The following is a 22,423-nucleotide window of genomic DNA, read 5'->3' as shown; positions in this document are numbered from 1 at the left end:
CAATGATCACATTTGCAGACACATTCTTAAACCAATTATGTTTAATAAGACGGCAACGTGTGTGGTCATTTAAATGCATTACACCATTTTCCTTATTGAGGTTTCCTAATTGCCTTTTACCCCAGTTTGCCTTCATGTAAACACTTGTGCCATCAGATTGAAGCCAAGGAAAAGTAGTACATTGAGGGCATTTACATGCACATTTTTTTTGTTTGTTTTTGATTTATTTAGCCTTTATTGATATTGTTGTACAGAGAAATGACAGGAAGTGAAGTGGGAGAGAGGGGAATGGGATCGGTAAAGGTCCACAGTCCGGTATTCGAACTCGGGTCAACTGAACCGCAACCATGTGCCATGAGGCTATTGGCTACGGCTACATGCACGTTCTTATCCTAATTATGCTTAATATGCTGACAGTGCGCATTGTTATCAGAGTAAGTCTTGACCCAAGAAGTCATACGAGCGTTCATCGTCTCTTCTGTATCCGTGTTCTTCAGCAGAACCTGAGCTCCAGGTTGGATGACATCAGCGTGATCCTGTCAGCGCCAGTGACCGGTTTTAAGGTAGGTTCTCTCCTTGCCTTCATATAATATTCTCTCCTCTATTTCATCACATTTCATCATCTTGTGTTTTCTGCCTCCCTCCTTCATTTCTACAGGCTGCTCCTCTGCCTCCACCAGAGGAAGAGGAGGAGGCAGACGAGGAAGAGACGGAGGAGTTGGGGCACGCGGACACATACGCCGAATACAAGCCATCCAAATGTAAATTGACATGTCATATCATATCTATTTACAGCACAGGGGTGGGCAGAATGAGCAAAATGAGTACGGTAATGGTGTATAACATGTCAGTTATTTTTGGTTATCATGCACCCATGCATGTTGATTATAGTCGCAGTTATCGTTTAATGACCTTGGTGTTGTTTCATCTTAGTCTTGGAAAAAAATGTCATTTTGTTTAACGAAATTAACACTTGTTTATACACATTTCGTTAGTCCATCATGCTGCCCACCCCACTACAGCAAAAAAATTAAACTCTGTTTCATATTTTGTGGTGTTTCCGTGGCAAATAAACGCTCTGTTCACATGTGTGCAGCTACTATTGGAATCTCTCACCCTGACATCGTAGTGGAGACCAACACACTGTCCAGCGTTCCTCCTCCTGACATCACTTACACACTGTCCATTTCAGACAGCACCATTAACTCTGGCCTGCTGTCCGCCCTGCAGCTGGAGGCCATCATCTACGCCTGCCAGGTACTGTTCTGTCTCTGAGCACTTTACCTTCGGCCTTTCTGTCTCTGTTATTGTCTGTTTCCACTCTAGTACAAATGTGTGAAGTTGTCTTTGTGGTCGTGTTCTTCAGCAACATGAGGTGATTCTTCAGAACAGAGAGAGAGCGGGTTTTCTGATCGGAGACGGGGCTGGTGTTGGGAAGGGCCGTACTGTGGCCGGAATCATACTGGAGAATTTTTTAAAGGGAAGAAAGAGAGCACTATGGTAAATACTCGCATGTGTTCTTAACACGCCTGATGAGTCAAATGAGTTTGACTAAACGTGAACCTTAGAGTTTGTTCTCCATTCATTATTTCTGAAAATCTACTCTGTTTTAGGTTCAGTGTGTCGAATGATCTGAAGTACGATGCTGAGAGAGATCTCAAGGACATAAAAGCTCTCAACATCCCTGTGTTTGCTTTAAATAAGGTTTGTGAAATGAGTCGTCGCGGTTTTATTTTCATCAGTATTGTACACGTGATGGAAGATGGAACTAACAGAGGGTTTGTGAGTTAAAAGCTAATGTAAAATTTAAATACATGAATAATTTAAAAATAAAAACAATCAAAATAAAACACTTGCTAAAAAGATTTTATTAAAAACCTCTGCCAGTATTTTATTTGCTTACCTGCATTATTTTTTATTTCAGTTTTAGCTTTTATTCATTTTAATTAGTAAGTTAAAAGCTAATAAATAAATCATAACAATGTAAAATTTAAATAAATGATTTTAAAATAAAAACTATCAAGATAATTTTATTATTAATAATTAAAAGTATTGTATTTGTTTATCTGCATTATTTTTTATTTCAGTTTTAGTTTTGTTAATCTTAATACTTCAACTTAATTTATTTCAATTAGTTACCAGTTTTCATTTAAGTTCATCTATTTATTTTTGAATTTTTTCAGCTTTATTTCAATTAACGAAAATTATGTTTAATACTTTTAATTTCACTTAACTCTGCCTTAAAGCTCCAAATGTGTTAAATTATTCAAATTATATGTAAAATTCCTGCATTACTTATTTCATTACTGGATGAATCAGCATTTTTTAATGAATCTCTTGAATGAATGATTCATTGACAAATGCATTTTTAACAGTCACTTGTCGCCACCTAGTGGCCTAACAATGTAATCGATGCAGTCATTTTTGAAGCGCGGTGATTTACTCTATTTTGATCACTAGATATAAACTTTTATCCCAGTACTTCTGTGGAAATTTGAATATTTGTAACAGAAATAATGAAACTGCCAATGCAGATTTGAATGTTCCCGAGCCGCATGATTCTGGTGTGACAGTTACCATGCTTTTCCTCTTTCGTACAGATTAAATACGGAGATACGGCTACCTCAGAGGGCGTTCTTTTCGCCACATACTCAGCGCTGATTGGAGAGAGCCAGGCCGGCGGGCAGCACCGCACCAGACTCAAACAGATCCTGGACTGGTGCAAACCCAACTTTGATGGAGTCGTATCCTTCACGTCCAGCGTTGCAGCCTGTGCATTAATTTGAAATCTTGAAATCTTAACTGGAGTTTCAACACCATTTCAGGACACACAATAGTTGTAAAGGTGTCTTGCAGCAAAACCTGATTCTTGCTGTTCCTTTAAGACTGATGTACACTACTACCAGTCAAAAGTTTAGAAACATTACTATTTTTAATGTTTTTGAACGAAGTCTCTTATGCTCATTAAGGCTGCATTTATTTCATAATAAATACAGAAAAAACAATAATATTGTGAAATATTATTACAATTTAAAATTATGGTTTTCTATTTTAATATACTTTAAATTATAATTTATTTCTGTGATGCATTTTCAGCATCATTACTCCAGTCTTCAATGTTACACGATCCTCCAGAAATCATTGTAATATGCTGATTTATTATCAATGTTGGAAACAGTTGTGCTGCTTAATATTATTTTATAACCTGTGATACTTTTTCAGGATTCTTTGATGAATAAAAAGTTAAAAAAATATCAGCATTTATTTAAAATAGAAATCTTTTGTAACAATATACACTACCGTTCAAAAGTTTGGGGTCAGTAATTTTTTTTCTTTCTTTTTTTTTGAAAGAAATTAATACTTTTATTCAGCACGGATGTGTTAAATTGATAAAAAGTGATAGTAAAGATTTATATTGTTAGAAAAGATTCATATTTTTGAATAAATGCTGTTCTTTTTAACTTTTTATTCATCAATGAATCCTGAAAAAAGTATCACAGGTTCCAAAAAAATATTAAGCAACACAACTGTTTTCAACATTGATAATAACTGAGTATCAAATCAGCATATTAGAATGATTTCTGAAGGATCATGTGACACTGAAGACTGGAGTAATGATGCTGAAAATGCAGCTTTGCATCACAGAAATAAATTATAATTTAAAGTATATTAAAATAGAAAACCATAATTTTAAATTGTAATAATATTTCACAATATTATTGTTTTTTTCTGTATTTATTGTGAAATAAATGCAGCCTTAATGAGCATAAAAGACTTTGTTCAAAAACATTAATGTTTCCAAACTTTTGACAGGTAGTGTATAATATAATATCTAAATGACCTCTGTTATGACTGGCTAACCTCTGTACCAGCACAGATCACATTGACATTCATCAGGGATTAACTTAATACTGATTGACTGTTGATATGTATTAACAATAGTATTGTAGTAGTGCTGTTGATCCTTGACCTTTAACCTCTGTCAGATTGTGTTTGACGAGTGCCATAAGGCTAAAAATGCGACCTCCACCAAGATGGGTAAAGCCGTCCTGGATTTGCAGAGCAAACTGCCCCTGGCGAGAGTAGTGTATGCCAGTGCCACAGGTGGGTGCTCGTGTTACACCGTCTTTACACTAACTGCATGTGTGTCAAGGGACGGTCACACTACACGTTTGATTCCATTGATGTCCATTTATACGCATGCGAATCCGACCGCAAACGCAAGCTCATTCTAAAAGTTTGTATTTGGGGTCCAGATGGTGTTGTGCTAACTAGCCTAACCTTGACCCCTTGATGTTTGATTTGGTTGGCTAGTTATTTTCCAAATAAATACCCAAATCCACTTAAAAAGGGTTTATTATGGTTTCATTCATTCAAATCTCTTGGTCTTTGTGGTTTAATGAGATCGAAAACGTTCCTGTCTTTATCGTTCTCGTTCTCTAGGTGCTTCTGAGCCAAAGAATATGATATACATGAGCCGACTGGGTATCTGGGGGCAAGGAACACCATTCAAGACCTTTGACGACTTCCTGCATGCGATTGAGAAGAGGTCAGAGTTTCTCTTTTTTCTGACAAAATTTTCACTTTTTAAAACTATTCTCTTATAAACATTTGCTCAATTATCACCTTCCATCTTCCAGGGGTGTTGGTGCCATGGAGATTGTAGCTATGGATATGAAAGTGAGCGGCATGTATATCGCACGGCAGCTGAGCTTTTCCGGCGTGTCCTTCCGTATAGAGGAGATTACACTGGATGAAGAGTTTAAACTGGTCTACAACAAAGCAGCTAGACTGGTGAGAGAAACGCGTAGACATCTCTAAGGCCACGTCTACGTTATTTCTCATACGTTTGAAAACAATGTAATGTTATAGTTGTACTGGAAAATATACACTTTCAAATCCTTCTTTCTCTCTCTAGTGGGCTGAGGCTCTCGAGCTGTTCACCAGAGCAGCAGACACGTTGGGTCTGGCCTCCCGGAAGTCTCTATGGGGTCAGTTCTGGTCGTCACACCAGAGGTTTTTTAAGTACCTCTGCATCGCCGCTAAAGTCCGTCGTCTGGTTGAGCTCGCTCATACTGAGATGCAGCACGGCAAGGTGAGTCTGTGATTAAGATTTGTGCTTTTGCTTGTTGTAAACCCATAAGCCATAAACTTTTTTATATATATATATATATAATATATATATATATATATATATATATATATATATATATATATATCTATATATATCCTTACCCAGTAATAGGGCTGCAAGATTAATTGAAATAAAACAAAAATTGCCATACGGCTTAGTGTGATTATCAAATCGCAAAGGCTGTGATTTAATTAAATAAATATATGCAATGCGTGTTTCAGAGTAAAGCGCAGCACTGTTCATTTACACATGAGCAGCTCATGATTCAGATCGGCTCGGTTCACAGTAAATACTGATCCATACAAACTCCATCTGCTCTGCGTTTGAGTCACTTATAATTAGGGCTGGGCGATATGACCAAAATCTTATATCACGATATGAGTAATTTTATATCACGATAACGATAAATATCACGATATAGTTATTTTTGCTTTAAATAAGATTTTTATGATATCAAAATTTTCCATATCATTGAAATTTTATAATTATCATCAATTTCAATACAATTAAAAAAATTAATACTAGCCTAAAAAACTCTCAAGCTTACTGAAGACAAATAAACTGTGATAAAGAAAGAGCAAAGAATACAAACTACAATAAAACAAAGACAGATGAAACAGACCTACATGAAAAAAAATTAAAACACTAGAAAATGTGTAAAGTAATCAAAGGTATAACAAACAATACATAGTCTTTACTGTGTAAATTAAATATGCATTTATTCTTATTAAAGTTACAAAAGCAAGCAGTAAGAAATTTTCTCTCTTTTTTATTGTTTGATTAGCATTAATAATGACAGCAGGTAAATTTGGATGCTGTCCCTTTAAGACTGACTGCACCGATCCATTAACTCGAGCCTTGTCTTTCTCAACTGTACCTTAACTTAAGACATAAATGGCTCTGTTTACTTGTAAATACGTGGTCACTTTGACACATAGGTATGTGTATTTAACTGTTCAAGCCCAATTAGTCAGCAAAAAGCACTCAGTTCAGTCCTCACGTGCTCTATGAGCAGCGGCTTCATGTCGTGCGTCTCTCAGACGGCGCTGAGAAACAGTCTCTCAGAGAGCGCGTGCATATGCTGAAATGAGTTGTCTTTCGCTGCTAATTGCACTTAAACAGTTTAAAACCATTTTTTTTAAACCGCAATGTTTAAGAACTCATGCAAATTATAAGCTTTCGTGATCGCGCAGGCGCAGCATAGCAACCTCACGTGAGCGTAACCACGATAGAGACGATAGTCCAAAATCTCTACCAGTTGACAAATTTCTACCGGCTAATCATGTCTACCAGTATATCGCCCACCCCTACTTATTGTGCTTAATACACTTTAACATCGAGCACTAATTTGTGATCTCCTTCTGAGAGAGGCAGGTTTCATGCGCGCACTTTGGCAGTGTGCCAGTCAGCGCAAGCGCTGCACCGAGTTCCTTTTCAGGATATATTGTGCTTATAACTCTTTTAACATCAAGCACGTCCCGCTCTTTATATTCTCATTCATGCATTTCATCACTCTGAAGTGTCAACACTGCAATATTTACATACTACGATATATACGATATAGCAAAATCTCTAACGATAGACATTTTATTTCGTGGTAACGATATATATCATCATATCGCACAGCCCTACTTATAATGAGCATTTGTGAACACAGCATGTGGCAACCATCTTCTCAAACTTGTAATGAAAAGCACTTATAAACCAACTAGAGAAGGCTTTCCGACGAAATAAAAGCTTGATGGTTTGATGTTTGAAAATTAAGAAATGATACATAAAGACAAGAAAATTTTGCAGTTGTACTGTAAAATATTATTTTTCTTACATTCTCAATTTTGTGTACTGTGAAATATTGCAATAGTAAGATTTCTTAATTTGTTATTATTAACATTTTATTTAGTAATAATAATGATCATAAAAATGATGATGATGATAATAGTAATTATTAGGGCTGCCAAGTGATTAAAATTTTTAATCTAATTAATTACACAATGTGGTGATTAATTGATCTAATTAATCGCACATGAAATTTGGCTGAGAAATTACTTCCAAAAGAAACTTTAGAGTCATTATTGTGTAAAGCATCAAATCGATATTACAAAAAGTAGCTTCAGCAAGAAATATTTGAATTGATTCAACATAGAATTTATTACACATATTCTTTTGGACAATGAGGGTGAGTAAATGATGACTGAAATTTCATTTTTGGGTGAACTATATCTTTAATGTGTTTTTTTTTTTTTTTTTAATTACTATGGAAATATGAAATAATTTTTTAATGAAATTATACTCTAAGAAGAAACTAAAACTGCCAGTATGTGGCGGTAAATGTCTTAATGATTAAATCATTCATTCATTCATTCATTCATTTGATTCGTTCAGACGGCTGATTCATTCAGGAGTGAAACAAATGGCTTTTTTCACTGTAATTAACTAATCTAATAAACATGTTAAATCGACAGCCCTAATAGTGTGCATCCCTGCTAATAAACACAGCAAACCTGGAACCTTTTTTTTATTTATTTTTTTAATCAATTTTTATTGGGGAAATTGGGACGCAAAATCGTGCCTCCCCCCCCCCAAAGTCGTGCAGCCCTGCTGGAAAGGTAAATTAATATTTAAACATGTGGAAACCATGTTTTAAGTGTTTCACTAATTGTGTAAAATCGACTGACTGTGACCCCGCCTCTCTCCCATATCATTTCAAACAGTGCATCGTGATTGGCCTGCAGTCCACTGGAGAGGCTCGTACTCGAGAGGTCCTGGACGAGAACGATGGACACCTGGACAGATTCGTCTCCGCTGCTGAGTAAGTGTGCTGAAAGTCTTTTAAAGTAAGTCAGTAAATTGTCCATGAGTACAGCTTCTGTCTGTTTGAATGGGGAAAGATGGAAACAATTCACCAATCAGAATTCCAGAGAGCCATATAAAATGGATAAATATCTGTGCAATAGCTCTGTGATTACGTGAACTGGATTGAGATTTGTGTTTTTTTTGTCATGTAGGGGGGTTTTCCAGTCATTGGTTCAGAAACACTTCCCAACACAGAAACCCAAAAGAGAGAAAAGTGCAGCAAGCAAGAGGAAACGTAAGGCACATCATATTCCTTTCCTTTGAGGATTTGTGCTGTATCAAACATTGATTTGTCTCCGGGCCTTTTGGTCTGTGGGTTTTTTGTTATGAATCTCTCCGTTTGTTTTCTGAAGGAAAACCCAGAGGCCGGACTTCAAAATTTCCAAAGCATTGTGTGGAAGTGGGTGGGGTTATTAAAATCAGCGACGATTCAGACTCTGACTCAGATGAGATTGACAGCGAATCGAACTCCTCCCCTGATTCACTACAGGACAATGATGATGTGATTTTCGTGAACCACATCAACGGACCTGCTGGTAGGTTGACTTAAATGCAAGATAAAATAAAAACTTTGATTTATTTGTTGAGTCTTAGGATATGTTCACACTTTGGCCGGTTTGGTTCGATATTAATGAACTCTGGTGCGATTGCTCTGTCAGCGTGGTTCATTTGAATAAGTGTGAACGCTGCCACCCGAACCTAACAAGTGGACCGAAATCCCTGAAAAGGTGGGTCTTGGTTCACTTCCAAACAAACTCGGGTGCAGTTCGACTGAAATATGAATGCAACACAGACCAAATACATCTAAACGAACCAAAAACAGGACGTGATGTCACAAGATGCAACCCTAAAGAATACCTGGTTTGGTCCGGACCAAGAGAACCAAGAGAACCGAACACACAAGTGTGACGTGTTTTTTTTTTTCTTTTTTTTTTCTTCTCACTGCTCTCTGTGCTTGCACATTACACACTTATTAAACCAGACCTAATTTCTGTCTAGATGGCTAAACCACTCAGGAGTGATTAAGTGTGTGTGTTGTATGTGTTTTCAGCTAGACTAGAAGAACTTAAGCAGAGGCTGCTGGTTAAAATAGCAGAGCTGGGGAAAGAGCTGCCACTCAACACTCTTGATGAGCTGATTGACAGGTTTGGAGGACCAGAGAAGGTGTCAGAGGTGAAAATCACTTTAATGCATGGTTTTGATGCTCATCAGTATATTTGAAACAATAATTACATTAATACTAAATTTAGACGGCCGCATTAATTAGTATATTACTGACTAATATTTAGTCTCAGCTTCAAATGACACATCCAAACATTCACAGACTGTCTGATGGATATTTCACTCAAAAATTACACTCTTTCTCAGACTAATATGGTGCTTTTATCAGTCCACAAGAAAATAGTCATGACTTCTGACATCAGTTTTGGTGTTATTTTTAACTAAAACTATTTAAAATTAAAAAAATTAATTAAAAATGAAAATTAAATTATTTATTTAAAATCATGTCCGTTAATTATAAAGCTAAAAAAAAGAATAAAAATGAAAATAAAATATTGAACAAAAAATATATATACATAAAATTAATGTCCTGGCAACTACCTGATATAAAATAAGTTGAAATAATAAAATTACTGAAAATAAAACTAAAACGAATGCTAAATATCAATTTAAAAAATTTAAATGGCAAAAGCACATGACAGAATTACAAAAAATTTAAATTTTAAAATGAAAACTAAAAATGTAAAAAAAAAAAAAAAATCTTTCAAAATATTAATAAATACTATAATATATAAATAACACTAAAATAAAACTGCTCTTAGTTTTTTTTTTGAGACACTTGATGTTTGTTCACATCTGTATTTTAGACTAATATCACAATGTCACACAAGTAAAATGCTAAGTGTGTGTGTGTGTAGATGACAGGCCGAAAGGGACGTGTAGTGCGGCGTCCTGATGGCAGTGTACGATATGAGACCAGAGCAGAACAGGGCCTGACCATCGACCATGTCAACGTCAGAGAGAAAGAGCGATTCATGACAGGAGAAAAGGTGACAACCTCTGATCTACAAACACACAACATGGCCCCCAGCGGGATTCTGGATATTTGTGCATAAAATGCAGTGTTCATATATCTAATGCAAGTCATTCTCTGTCTCTTTCTCTCTCAGCTGATAGCCATTATCTCTGAAGCGGCTAGCTCGGGTATTTCTCTACAGGCAGATAAACGCGTGCAGAACCGCAGGAGAAGAGTTCACATGACCTTAGAGCTGCCGTGGAGCGCGGACCGCGCCATCCAGCAGTTTGGTGAGTGTCTGCGTTCGTTTGTGTGTGCGTGTTTTGAGGGATAATGTGGTGGTTGCTAATGTTGTGGCTGTGTATCTTATCAGGTCGAACACATCGCTCAAATCAGGTTACAGCTCCAGAGTATATCTTCCTCATCTCAGAGCTGGCTGGAGAGAGACGCTTCGCCTCGATCGTTGCCAAGAGATTGGAGAGCCTGGTAAAGTCTCTGGTTTTCAGATGTCATATACACTAAGAAATCCATTTTATTGTTTACCCAAATTCAGTGTTTACCATTTAATTACATTTTAATAATCTAAAAGGATATCTAATCAGTTGAATTCTATCTAATCAGCCCTATGAAATGTTTTATTTTCTCAGAAGTTCTGTTATCTGTTTTATTTTTTCTGGATTCTGTTTTATAATTTAATACAAATTTAATTTTAGCACTCACAATTAATTTAAATTTAATACATTTTAATCTTTTAAAATGTAATCAAATGAAATTTGAACAATTCCTTACTATTTTTTACTATTTTTTTTTTACTTTTTGGATGAAAAATTTATATTTCTTAATGTTTTAATAAGCTGTAGAACATGCAGACTTCTTATTGCAATCACAGTCTTTTTGCGGTTTAATATTCACAGACATTAGTCCATATCGCGATTGGTTTAAGTCTACAGCCCTAATTTTGATTTATTCATCCATTTTTTTTTTTTTCCAAATTCCATGACATTCCGCATTATAAAGTAAATTCCAATTTTATGATTGAATTCTGTGATTCTTTCTGCGTTTTCCAACAATATCTCAGCCAATCAGAACTTGGTGTTTAATATACAACTTTGTGGCACTTGATTTTCGACCAATAAGATTTCACTTTGGGCGAAACTACCCAAAATATGGAAAACGTGCATCACTTATAGTTACGGCTTGTTAGGATGTGAAATGTACTTAAACTTCTAGATTCATTATACAATATTTATTAGAAGCCATTCTACAATCATGTGAGAAACTGATTAAAATGCTGTTTGAGAGCATGTTTATGGAAGTGCAGCCATGTTAAAATGTGGTGTGTTTTTTAGGGGGCGCTGACACACGGGGACCGACGAGCCACTGAATCCAGAGACCTGAGCCAGTACAACTTTGAGAACAAAGTAAGAGCATTTTCATCCAAACCAACCAAAATATAACAGATCATTCTCTGTTTATCTTTTATATTGCAAATGTACCAAAGTTCAGACCCACGAATACAATGTGAAAAGAGACCAGTCGGGGTGAAATCGAAATCTAGTTTGAACTGGAATTTAACCAGTTGTTAAAGCCACCTCATTTATTGAAAGTGTTTATTGATGACATGTCTTTTGTCTGTTTTAGTATGGCACCAAAGCGTTGGATAAGATCACTAAAGCCATCCTCGGGCACATCGACAACAAAGTCCCTCCACCAAAGGGCTACCCAGGAGGTGACATGATGTTCTTCAAAGGTATTGACATCTGCTATGATGTGCTTCACTCTCAATTCACACACCTGTACTAGTCTTCACACTAAGACTATGTACTTCACAAACATACATTACCATTAAAAAGTTTGGTGTCATGCTTTTATTCAGCAAGGATGCATAAAATTGATCAAAAGTGACATTAGACATTTATAATGTCACAAAAGATTTCTATTTTAAATAATGCTGTTCTTTTGAACTTTGTTTATCAAAGAATCCTGAAAATATGAAGCAGCACAAATGTTTTCAACATTGATGATCATAAATGTTTATTTAGCAGCAAATCAGCATATTAGAATGATTTCTGAAGGATCTTCTTTCTGTTAAACTGTATATAATATAATTATATTTATATATTATTTAGTTTGACATTTCTACCCAAATGCCATAGTTTCTGCAGTTATTGTTACTGTAGTAAATCTGCATACTGTGATTTCGGACACTAATCTTACTCTTGCTTACTATTTTGGCTTGCGAGACACTGTTCAAGCCAATGCAAAAGAGTATGAGAGTGTAATGTTTGTGTGCACTGATTTTAATATTCATTTGTGTGTATCAGATATGAAGAAAGGCATGATTGATGTGGGAATCTTCTGTAGGGAGCCGCGTCTGGGTCTGAATACAGAGAAAGGTACATTTAATACACAATATTGTGATTATAATGGCTGATTTACTTTGTGTTTGTACAGCAATAGCTTTTGCATACTTATTATAGTGATTAAATATATATCTGTGCCGGGTAACACTTTATTTTACACTGTTTTTTACACATTACATGCACTTACTATAATAGTGGTGATGCATAACTGATGGAGTTACATCACATTTACATGCAATTTTTTTTATTTTTGTGTTTATGTAAATTACATGCAAGAAATGCATTGATTACATGCAAGTAAGTTAAATGCAACCAAGTGGCTAATTGTCTTTCATTTCTTCCTGTATCCCAGACTGCACTATCACTAAGTTTCTGAACCGTATTTTGGGTTTGGAGGTCCATCAGCAGAACTCTCTGTTCCAGTACTTCACCGATAACTTTGACTACCTGATCAACAAGGACAAAAAAGAGGGAAAATATGACATGGGAATATTGGGTGAGGAATCTGAATGTGCACAACAGACTTTTAAAATGATTCCCAGTATTAATGCAAAATTGGGCTGTCACACATTTATCTGGTATGTTTTCATAGCAGTAGACGAGCTGTATGTGTGTATGGGATTGATGTTGTTATGTCCGGTGTGTTCAGATCTGGCTCCGGGTAATGATGAGATTCACGAGGAAACACAGGAGAAGTTTCTAACTCCAGGAAATCCTCAGGAGGGCCAGGTCATCCTCTATAAGGTACATGAGAGGAAAATAAGGAATAAATTACATTTTATCATTATATTTACATTGAAAACAGCCATTTTAAATTGTAATAATATTTCACTGTATTTACTGTATTTTTCCATACTGTTTTTTCAAAAACATTTCAAAAGTCTTACTGACCCTGAACTTTTGAACAGTTGTCAGTATGATAAATGTCCTGACATTGTTCTATGGCTGTTTTCAGATCAGTGTGGATCGTGGGATGCCCTGGGAAGAGGCTTGCAGTAAAGCGGAGAAACTCGCTGGAGAATATGAAGGGTTTTACCTCTCAAACAAGGTACGAGACACACACATTGATGTCTGACTGTAACTCATGCTTGATATGTTTATGCAGTTGTTTTCTATTGAAATCATCCAAATGTTAATGTTTCCAATTACCAGCCATCTTTAAGTCAAGTCAAGTCAAGTCACCTTTATTTATATAGCGCTTTTTACAATGTAGATTGTGTCAAAGCAGCTTTACATTGATATCTGGTACATTGTTTGACTGCACAGCAGCTCTTAAAGAATAGTGTCAATGCAGGCAGATCAAAAGCACTGTTGAATATCAAAATGTCAAGTCAAGTGTCCCCAACTAAGCAAGCCAGAGGCGACAGCGGCAAGGAACCCAAACTCCATCAGGTGACATCAGGTGGCAGACAAGTGGCAAATTGGTGTTAAAATGGAGAAAAAAACCTTGGGAGAAACCAGGCTTAGTCGGGGTGCCAGTTCTCCTCTGGCCAACAGTGCTTTGTTACAATTCAGGTTGCTATCATAAGTCCAATAGGATCGCAACATTAAAAGTATTTATTTCAGTTCCATCCAATTGAGGATCGTATTCATCACGCCGGTATGGACGGTTGTTGAGGAACTGTGTCGTGGCTGTCGTGTCGATGAGGCCTTCACAGGGGATGATCTAGTTGACTCAATCTCTGCTGATACTTCAGGGCTGCGTTGTGGTCGTGTCAAGGTGCAGGTCCTTGGTCTCACCTGGATACGGCCCGGATCCGGTTGACTACGGTGAACCTCGGGATAAACAGAAAGACTAATATTAGCGTAGATGCCATTCTTCTTCTGATGTAACGAGTACATCAGGTGTTATAGGAAGTGTTCCCGGTTCCGGCTGACCTAATTTATGCAGCCTAATAATCCTTTAACGGATTTGGAAATATAAATTGGTAATGTGTTATGTGTATGCCAGGTTAAAGAGATGCGTTTTTAGTCTAGATTTAAACTGACAGAGTGTGTCTGCTTCCCGAACAATGCTAGGAAGATTGTTCCAGAGTTTAGGTGCCAAATAGGAGAAGGATCTACCACCTGCAGTTGATTTTGATATTCTAGGTATTATCAGCTGGCCTGAATTCTGAGATCGCAATAGACGTGAAGGACTATAATGAATTAGGAGCTCGCTCAGGTACTGGGGAGCTAAACCATTTAGTGCTTTGTAAGTAATTAGCAAGATTTTAAAATCTATACGATGTTTAACAGGAAGCCAATGCAGTGTTGACAGAACTGGGCTAATATGGTCATACTTCCTGGTTCTAGTAAGAACTCTAGCTGCTGCATTTTGTACGAGCTGTAGTTTATTTATCAGGCGAGCAGAACAACCACCCAGTAGAGCGTTACAGTAATCTAGCCTTGAGGTCATGAACGCATGAACTAACTGTTCTGCATTTTTCATTGAGAGCATATGTCGTAGTTTAGATATATTTTTAAGATGGAAGAAAGTAAAAGGAATATGTGTTTTTGTGTGTTCAGCTGCGTGGGAGCCAGCCGTGTGTCCTGCTTGCCGAACAAGGTCGTGGTCGGAACCTCATCCTGTATAAACCCAACATCGGTAAACAGGCTCATCCTGAGAACCTGGACAACCTCCTCCTGAGATACTACAAGGTACAACATGCTTAACTCTGTCCCTACATCTCACACACATCAGTGTAATGTTAAAACTTATGCAAAGCTCTTGTTGCACAGTGACATCTAGTGGTAGAGAGCGGGTTTGTCAGGAACACAAATACATGTTCGAATGTAAGAGTTGGTTTGGTTGTTTGGTCCAAACCTGAATTTAATTCCAGATTGTAGTTATGCTTTTTTTTATGTTCATCTTTCTTTCAACATTACACACTCGTGTAATGTTGCTGTTTGATCATGAAAAATCTCTGCAAATTTCCAGTTCTTCTCTATATCAGTGTCAGTGTTTCTGAACTTCCTGAAACGCCTCCATTGAGTTTTCTTCTGGGAACGAGCACGTCACAATATTCCTCAATTAAAATAATTCATACACAGAATAAAGGGGCGTTAGTTAGTAAGTTAGTTAGTTATTCAGTTAGTTAGTAGTGTGTTGAAACTGGCGGTTATGGTAAGGGGCGGGACATTTCCCAAACACCAATCACAACACACTGCTCCAGCCGACCAATCAGAGCACATTGTGCTTTTCAGAAGGAGGGGCTTCATAGAGACAGGAACTAAACAGAGCGTTACTGACAGACTGGGAAGAGAGGAGCTGCAACAATGGAGAATATGAGGAAAATACTCAGCCTGTTCTAGTAGAGCCCAAAAACAACATCAAGACTCTGAGAAAGGGCATAACATGGCCTATTTAATAAATACTCTGAATACAATTCAAGTTTCAAGAGTTTCTTCATACTACTACTTCATATCTCATTCACTTTCATCTGAGACGGTGAATACAGATGTTTGATTGGCTGCATTAAAAGCATAACTAGCCTTAAAATACAATGTTGTAAACATATAAAAAGTTATAATGGATAAAAAACAAGGGCATTTAAAAAAAAAGTTTTTGTCACTTTTGATGGCATTTTGTTCAGCTTTACACTAAAAACTCAAAACGTGTTTTTCTTCCCGCTCTATAGGTGACACCTGATGAAGCAAAGGATTTCTGGAAAAGTCAATTTGACTTCTCCTTCAGAAACTGCACCCATGCCAATTGGTGAGTGACATTATGGTTGTGTGTGTGTAAGAAAGTGAGTGATTAGTAGATACTTTAATCCTATTGACATTCAGATTTTGTCATTAAAATGACTGCATTTTGCTCATGAAATTTCACTGTGACCACAGTGTTAATAGTGTTGTATATCTGTTTCTTGTAGGAAGGGTAAGTGTAAGCAGATCGAGGAGGGGCAGGAGTGTTTTCTGGGGATGCGCCTCCGGCAGTATCACATGTTGTGTGGAGCTCTGCTAAGGGTTTGGAAGCGAGTGTCTGACATAGTCTCGGACATCACCAACTCCAGCATCCTGCAGATTGTACGGCTCAAAACGAAACAGAACAGCAAACAAGTTGGTGAGTTGACATTTGGTTATCTGTTACTTCTCAATCATGTTTCCTAGCAAACAAATTATTGCAATGAGCATCTCAGATTTATCCTAAAACTTATTTTGTCCTGAGCGTTGATTAAGAGTTGAGGCCCGTTCACACCAAGAACGATAACTATAAAGATTAGGGCTGGGTAAACAATATCGATTTCTCAATTTTAATAGATTCTCATTTTTACGAACCGATATTGATTCTTAAATCCCAAGAATCGATTAGTCTAGTCTGTTTTCAGTTGATGGATGAACAGAACATGTAGCGCACCTCCCATCCAATAAATCGCAATAATCTTTGTGCTTTGTTACTTTTGATATGAAGCAAAGTCTCAGATTTCAAATGACGTCCATCTTATTATGAGATTCAAAAAATAAGTACCGTTTTGGCGCTGTTTAATGTGACGTGACAGATCGCTGTAGCGCCTCAGTTAAACAGAAGTGGCAGCACGGAGCGCATATGAACATCCTCTCCTCCGCTTTAATACCAGTTACAGCGCGAAATAAACATGACTAAACATCTGAAGGTATGTTAAAAGATTCAGTACAGCTTACCGAAATCCGTATCCTGTCTCGTGTAATGCAACCTCGGAAAGACATCAATAAAACAGCTTGTAAACAATGCCATGTAACGTCACATTTACCTCAGAAAAACATATTCAGTGACCATAAACTCATTAGTCAGCTAGAAAAGTGAACTCTAGAAAGCATAAATATAGCTATGCACTGTTACATATTCATTATAATGTTCTTCAATATTTAATGCATGTTTGAATAAATCAGTTATGACAGCCACGATTTTAAATAAAAAAAAAAAAAAAACCCGAATTGGAGTAGAAATATGATTATGTAATTCTAAACTTTATTTATTATAAAAAAACATAATTGAGTGTAATTTATGTGTTTGTATATTAATAAGTTAATTTTAACCTTCAATATTATAGTAAAGTAGTACCAACTGACTCCCATGTGTAGTTTACAGCATTAGTTGAGATTTTTTTTCCTCTAGAAAATTTGCCATGTACTGTAACTGATATATTACATCCAAAATAATCGAAATCGAATTGAATCGAAATTGTAATCGAATTGAATCGCAAGCATTGAATAAAATCGAATCGAATTGTGAAAATTGTGTCAATACCCAGCCCTAATAAAGATAATGATGAAAATGTAGTTCTAAAAATCGTTATAGCAAAATGCACACCACAACTATAACAGTATCTTCGGTATCACTTTCAGAATGTTTATTTCCCAGCTGATGAACGATAAAAACGTTGACAGCCAATCAAAATCAAAATCCAGAATTTAAAGCGGCAGACGCTTATTAGGGGTGTGAATCATCACTGGTCTCACGATACAATTCAATTAAGATTATCATGTCTTCGATTTGATTCCACGATGCGTTGCATCCGCACATGGCTAAATTTTCGTCAAAGAATACAAGCAGTCAGATATGAACTCCCTTTTTATTTTATCTGCTCCAAGACAGTACACTTCCTGAATGTAGTAAACATCAAACAAAACTGAACACAGCAGACGACAGGAGCATTTAGAACTAATAAACCAAGTAAATACTAAAAGAGCATGAAACTGTCAAGTAGTGACCGTTACAATAATGCTTACACACACACACTCGCACACGCACACACATACTCGCACAAACACTTGCTCACATGCACACAGTCGCGCACACACTCGCAGGCACACTCACTCACGCACACACTCACTCGCACGCACACACACTCGCTCGCATACACTCACACACACTTGCTTGCATACACTCATGCACACACTTGCTTGTACACACACACTCGCGCACACACTTGATCACACTCACGCTCACGCACCCACTCACATGCTCTTACACACGCACACACACTCGCACGTACACGCTCTCGCAGAAACGCTCACACACACACATTTGTACGCACGCTCTTACATACATGCACACACGCTCTCACAGACACACTAGCACGCACACAATTCTCTCACTCACACACTCAGACATACTCACACACACTCAGACATACTCGCACACACTTGCATGCACGCTCTCTCGCTCGCATACACACTTGCACGCACGCTCACACACTGTAAATGTTAAAATAGTGGGTGCATTTTTTATTACTCGCTTTTGTTTCGCCTCCCTCTGCCATTTTACTCTAGCGCGATAGTATATCTAGCGCGATAGTATATCGCTATATCTATATAGTTATCGTTCTTGGTGTGAATGTCATGGGAAATAACATGTCGAAGAAAATAACGATTTTCTGTGTCTCACAGGTATAAAAATCCCAGAAAACTGTGTATCCCGCATACGCGCTGAGCTCTCTCGGATGGACGAGGAGGTGAAGAAAGCGCGGCGAGAGAGAGAGCAGCTCGCAAAAGAGCGTCTTCACCAAGAGATGCTGGCCAAGATGATCAACGCCCGCAAGCTCATCGCCAACCCTCCCCGCCCCCTCCCGAACCACCTTCACTACCCACGATCCCTTCTGGCACCTGCGGTGCAGCCAAAAACTGAAGCTGTCAGCGAGGTCCTGGATCTGACCATCAGCCCCTGCCCTTCGCCAGACATCAAACCGTCCGCGTCAGACCTAAACGGTGTGTCCCTAAACGGAGCGATGCTCACTGGCAGAGGACGCCCGTGCGCAGTTGTTCCAGAGACGTACAACCTGGAAGAACTGATTTCCCAGGAGCGGCAGAGACATAGTCAGGTGCCGTTGAACTTAAACATGCGTGTGCCGTCGTCGCACGCTGCTTTGAACATCCCGCAGCAGCACGTTCACACACTAAAGCAGAATCATTCATCATTCGGGGTGCTGACGCAGCAGCAGAGCGGCTCCCACGTGCAGCCGTCCACGCAGTACAGCACGCTTCTGTCGCAGCTGCACGACAAATCCTTAGTGCTGCAGCTTCTCAATCAAATGCAACAGCAAACTGTCGCGTCAGTGCAATCGTCGCACGTAACGCTACACCAGAACAGTCAACGAATGCCGCACACTTCAAACTCGCACATGCAGCTTTCAAAACGACACCCGCAGCCGCAACCCCTGGAGTCACATGTCACTCAGCCTGCTCACGAAAGAGCAAACAATGACTTCACTTTCGACGACTTGGACTTCGGTTACCCTTCGCCCGATTCGCAACTTAAGTACCCGTTCACCTCACAGGCCCTGCCATCCTCGACTCCGCCCCCTCCTTCTTATTCCTCCTCCCTCTTTGCGTCGGCACCTACAAACTCCTCCCTCTCTGACTCTAGCTCCTCCTCCTCGCACTTCACTCCTTCGTCTTCTTCCTCCGAACAGACGCATCTGTTACCCAACGGCCACAGCAGTATGGACCCCCTGGATACACTGGATCACATGATCCACGGAACATCCTCGGATCACCGCCAGTCTGTCATCCAGTTTAAATCAGTGGACTGGGACGCCACCTAGAGGCTGGTACACGCACAGTCAAAAGTTTTGTTTTCCCAAGTCATTCTCAGTCCATAAGCTACGAGTTGCATTGACGTTCAGTGAAGATGATTTAAAATACACGGGCACTTGAAATCAGTTTGGTTTTTATTTGCCTTATTTGAAGCAATAGGGCTTTTCCACCCACCATTTCATCACATCAAACATTGAGGTAAAAGAGATATTTATTTATTACGACATTGGTGTATACTGTTTCCTATCTTAGGGAGTTTATCTTTTCGAATGAATGCCTTCTGTTAAATCAGTGCCTTTATCTCCTTCAGATGCAGTCTTGTGTGCGTATATATATATATATATATACATATATATATTTCTAGAGAGAGTAGTGCTATATTATTTATTTCCGCCGGTGTCGATTTCCTCTACCCAGAGTTCTGTGCTTCTTCGTAGGCGGCATACGTACAGACCCAATCGCATGATTATGAAACTGCTGTTTGACCCCTTAACCCTGTGAATTTCTGCTTTTCTTTCAGTAATCTGAACACAGGGACAGATTCGCTCACAATATCAAGGTTACAGTGATGGCGCCGCTCACCCGCTTTACACCGTTTGTGTAATTTCTCAGGTATATCATAGACTCATCACTGTCCAAAATGATTATTTTATAAAATATAATAGACTGCAGATGGATCGTCGTGAGTTTTGGGAATTGGAAACCAAATTATTTATTAACAGATCTTATGAGGTTGCGAAATAGCGCTAAACCACTGGACCTCACGCTGAGACGTCTTTATAACGAGTGCGAGTGAGACTTAGCAATAAAAACCAAACGAATGATTATAAAAATCAAATACTGCCCCACGAACAACTCGCGATTCTCTTTATATCTGTTCAGAAGTAATATTTTTGAATTGTTTTCGAAGAATATTATATTTGTTAAGAGAAAAAAAAAAGGATTTGTTTGTTTGTTTGTATGAGGTCAATGTTTTTTTTCCTTTGGTCTTGTATTCTCGTGTAGTTGGAATGAAAGCAAATGTATTGGTGTCTTTGATATTGCTGTTCGTATTATTATTATTGTTATTAATACTATTATTATTATTATTGTTGCTATTTATATCCAAGGGACATTATTAGTAGAGGTAGACTTTATTATAATCACATGTAGAAGTTCAAACACTTTTCCAATGCCTTGTCAGGGTTTTGTTTGATTTCTCCTGCTCCCAAAATACAGAATCAAAGCCTGCAACCTGCCACCAAATCCAACTGCACTGCCCTGCGCTGCTTACTTATTCCTTAACTCGAACTTCGGAAAAGTTCTGTTTTCTTCGGCGTCTAGATTCCCATCGCACCAAAGTTTTCTGTGCAGTTTTTGCAGGCTCCGTACGGTCGTGCTTATTCTCAGGAAAAGTCGAGGGAAAGAATGCGGCGTCGCGGATAACGACGCGTGATACTGACTACTGTATTCTACAGGCCTGGCTACCGTATTCTAGACTTGAAGTATATGAGAGAAAATGCGAATTTAGGAATATTGCTCGAGTATTACTACAAGTTCTCTGCTTTTGATATGAGGTTTTTTTTTTTTTTTTTTTTTGATAATTTTTATGAGAAATGATGCAAGCAGCTTTGAAACTGGATTGGCATATCATGTGAACAAAAAAAACAATCCCGTTCCCATGAGGCTGTGATTGGCTCTAGTTACTCGATTTAAGTGTTTTTGTGTGTAAAAAAACCTTGCGGATGTGTTTTGCCCACTGTGTTTCTACTCCTTTTGTCCTGACAACTTGCCAGAATTTTAAAACTCATCTGCTGCCCGGCGTTTTTTAAAGACATCACAAATGAACACTTTAATAATAAAAACAAAACATTTAAGACTGCTACTGATTGTATGTATTGTTGTTGCTGTTGTTGATATTATTATTGTTATATTATTAATGTTTCCAGTTAGAATTCTGTTCAGCACTTTTACTTTGGGCTTCTTTGTTTTATCCCAATATTTATGAGTTTAGATAGAACTGTAAATAATGTAAACAAATGTGCCTTTTGACTCATTCTGAACGTTTTCTACATTTAACAGAAGGAATATATTGTACTGCAATATAATTTTTAACAAACAATAAAATTTTAAGAGTTTGTTCAAATTGCTCATCTGTATCAGTCTAACAGTGTTGTCTGTATCAGCTCTAACCAAAAAATACCATGTTAATACATCAGAATGTGAACATGCTGAGTTAAAGGTGCAGTAAGCAATTTCTGAGAAGCTGTTGATATTTGAAATCACCAAAACAAACACGCCCCTACCCAAAAGGATCACACCCCTATCTTGATAGCTCCGCCCCCAAAATCATGAACACACTATGCAACACAGGCACCTCCCCCTAATAAGTGTATACGCCCCTTACTGCTGATTGGCTACAAGTTTGATCCACTTTCAACAGCGTTTCTCAGAAATCGCTTACTGCACCTTTAAGGCTGCTCTGTTCCTGCTCACAAGTCAGTGTAAAGGCCCAATGCTGCATAAAAGCCAGACAAAAGTATTCCTGCTTTGGCCCTAGTATCGAAGTATACAGTT

At 37.9% G+C, this 22,423-nt stretch overlaps 1 protein-coding gene across 6 annotated transcripts in view; it reads left to right on the top strand.

Annotated features, from left to right (window-relative positions):
- The window catches only part of sbno2a (strawberry notch homolog 2a), a 31,706-nt gene extending 9,714 nt beyond the window's left edge, over nt 1–21,992 (top strand). For 5 of the 6 annotated variants that reach the window (XM_051917956.1, XM_051917947.1, XM_051917964.1 and 2 more), the window contains exons 6-32: nt 498–563; nt 659–761; nt 1,097–1,257; nt 1,367–1,500; nt 1,614–1,704; nt 2,601–2,744; nt 3,987–4,104; nt 4,444–4,549; nt 4,641–4,794; nt 4,919–5,095; nt 7,846–7,943; nt 8,140–8,222; nt 8,341–8,523; nt 9,039–9,160; nt 9,907–10,038; nt 10,159–10,294; nt 10,378–10,490; nt 11,354–11,425; nt 11,646–11,754; nt 12,329–12,400; nt 12,720–12,863; nt 13,017–13,111; nt 13,323–13,415; nt 14,876–15,007; nt 15,988–16,064; nt 16,225–16,415; nt 18,722–21,992. In XM_051917956.1, coding sequence (XP_051773916.1) covers nt 498–563; nt 659–761; nt 1,097–1,257; nt 1,367–1,500; nt 1,614–1,704; nt 2,601–2,744; nt 3,987–4,104; nt 4,444–4,549; nt 4,641–4,794; nt 4,919–5,095; nt 7,846–7,943; nt 8,140–8,222; nt 8,341–8,523; nt 9,039–9,160; nt 9,907–10,038; nt 10,159–10,294; nt 10,378–10,490; nt 11,354–11,425; nt 11,646–11,754; nt 12,329–12,400; nt 12,720–12,863; nt 13,017–13,111; nt 13,323–13,415; nt 14,876–15,007; nt 15,988–16,064; nt 16,225–16,415; nt 18,722–19,875 — 4,260 coding nt within the window. In that variant the 3' untranslated portion in view covers nt 19,876–21,992. The remainder of the gene's footprint in view (nt 1–497; nt 564–658; nt 762–1,096; nt 1,258–1,366; nt 1,501–1,613; nt 1,705–2,600; nt 2,745–3,986; nt 4,105–4,443; nt 4,550–4,640; nt 4,795–4,918; nt 5,096–7,845; nt 7,944–8,139; nt 8,223–8,340; nt 8,524–9,038; nt 9,161–9,906; nt 10,039–10,158; nt 10,295–10,377; nt 10,491–11,353; nt 11,426–11,645; nt 11,755–12,328; nt 12,401–12,719; nt 12,864–13,016; nt 13,112–13,322; nt 13,416–14,875; nt 15,008–15,987; nt 16,065–16,224; nt 16,416–18,721) is intronic. The other variant, XM_051917971.1, reaches the window with a different exon arrangement.
- Nucleotides 21,993–22,423: the final 431 nt, after the last annotated feature.

The sequence above is a fragment of the Ctenopharyngodon idella genome, chromosome 2, assembly GCF_019924925.1.
Source record: "Ctenopharyngodon idella isolate HZGC_01 chromosome 2, HZGC01, whole genome shotgun sequence".
Taxonomy (NCBI): Eukaryota; Metazoa; Chordata; class Actinopteri; order Cypriniformes; family Xenocyprididae; genus Ctenopharyngodon; species Ctenopharyngodon idella.
The sequence above is the reverse complement of the archived record's forward strand: the minus strand, read 5'-3'. Positions and strand labels throughout refer to the sequence as shown.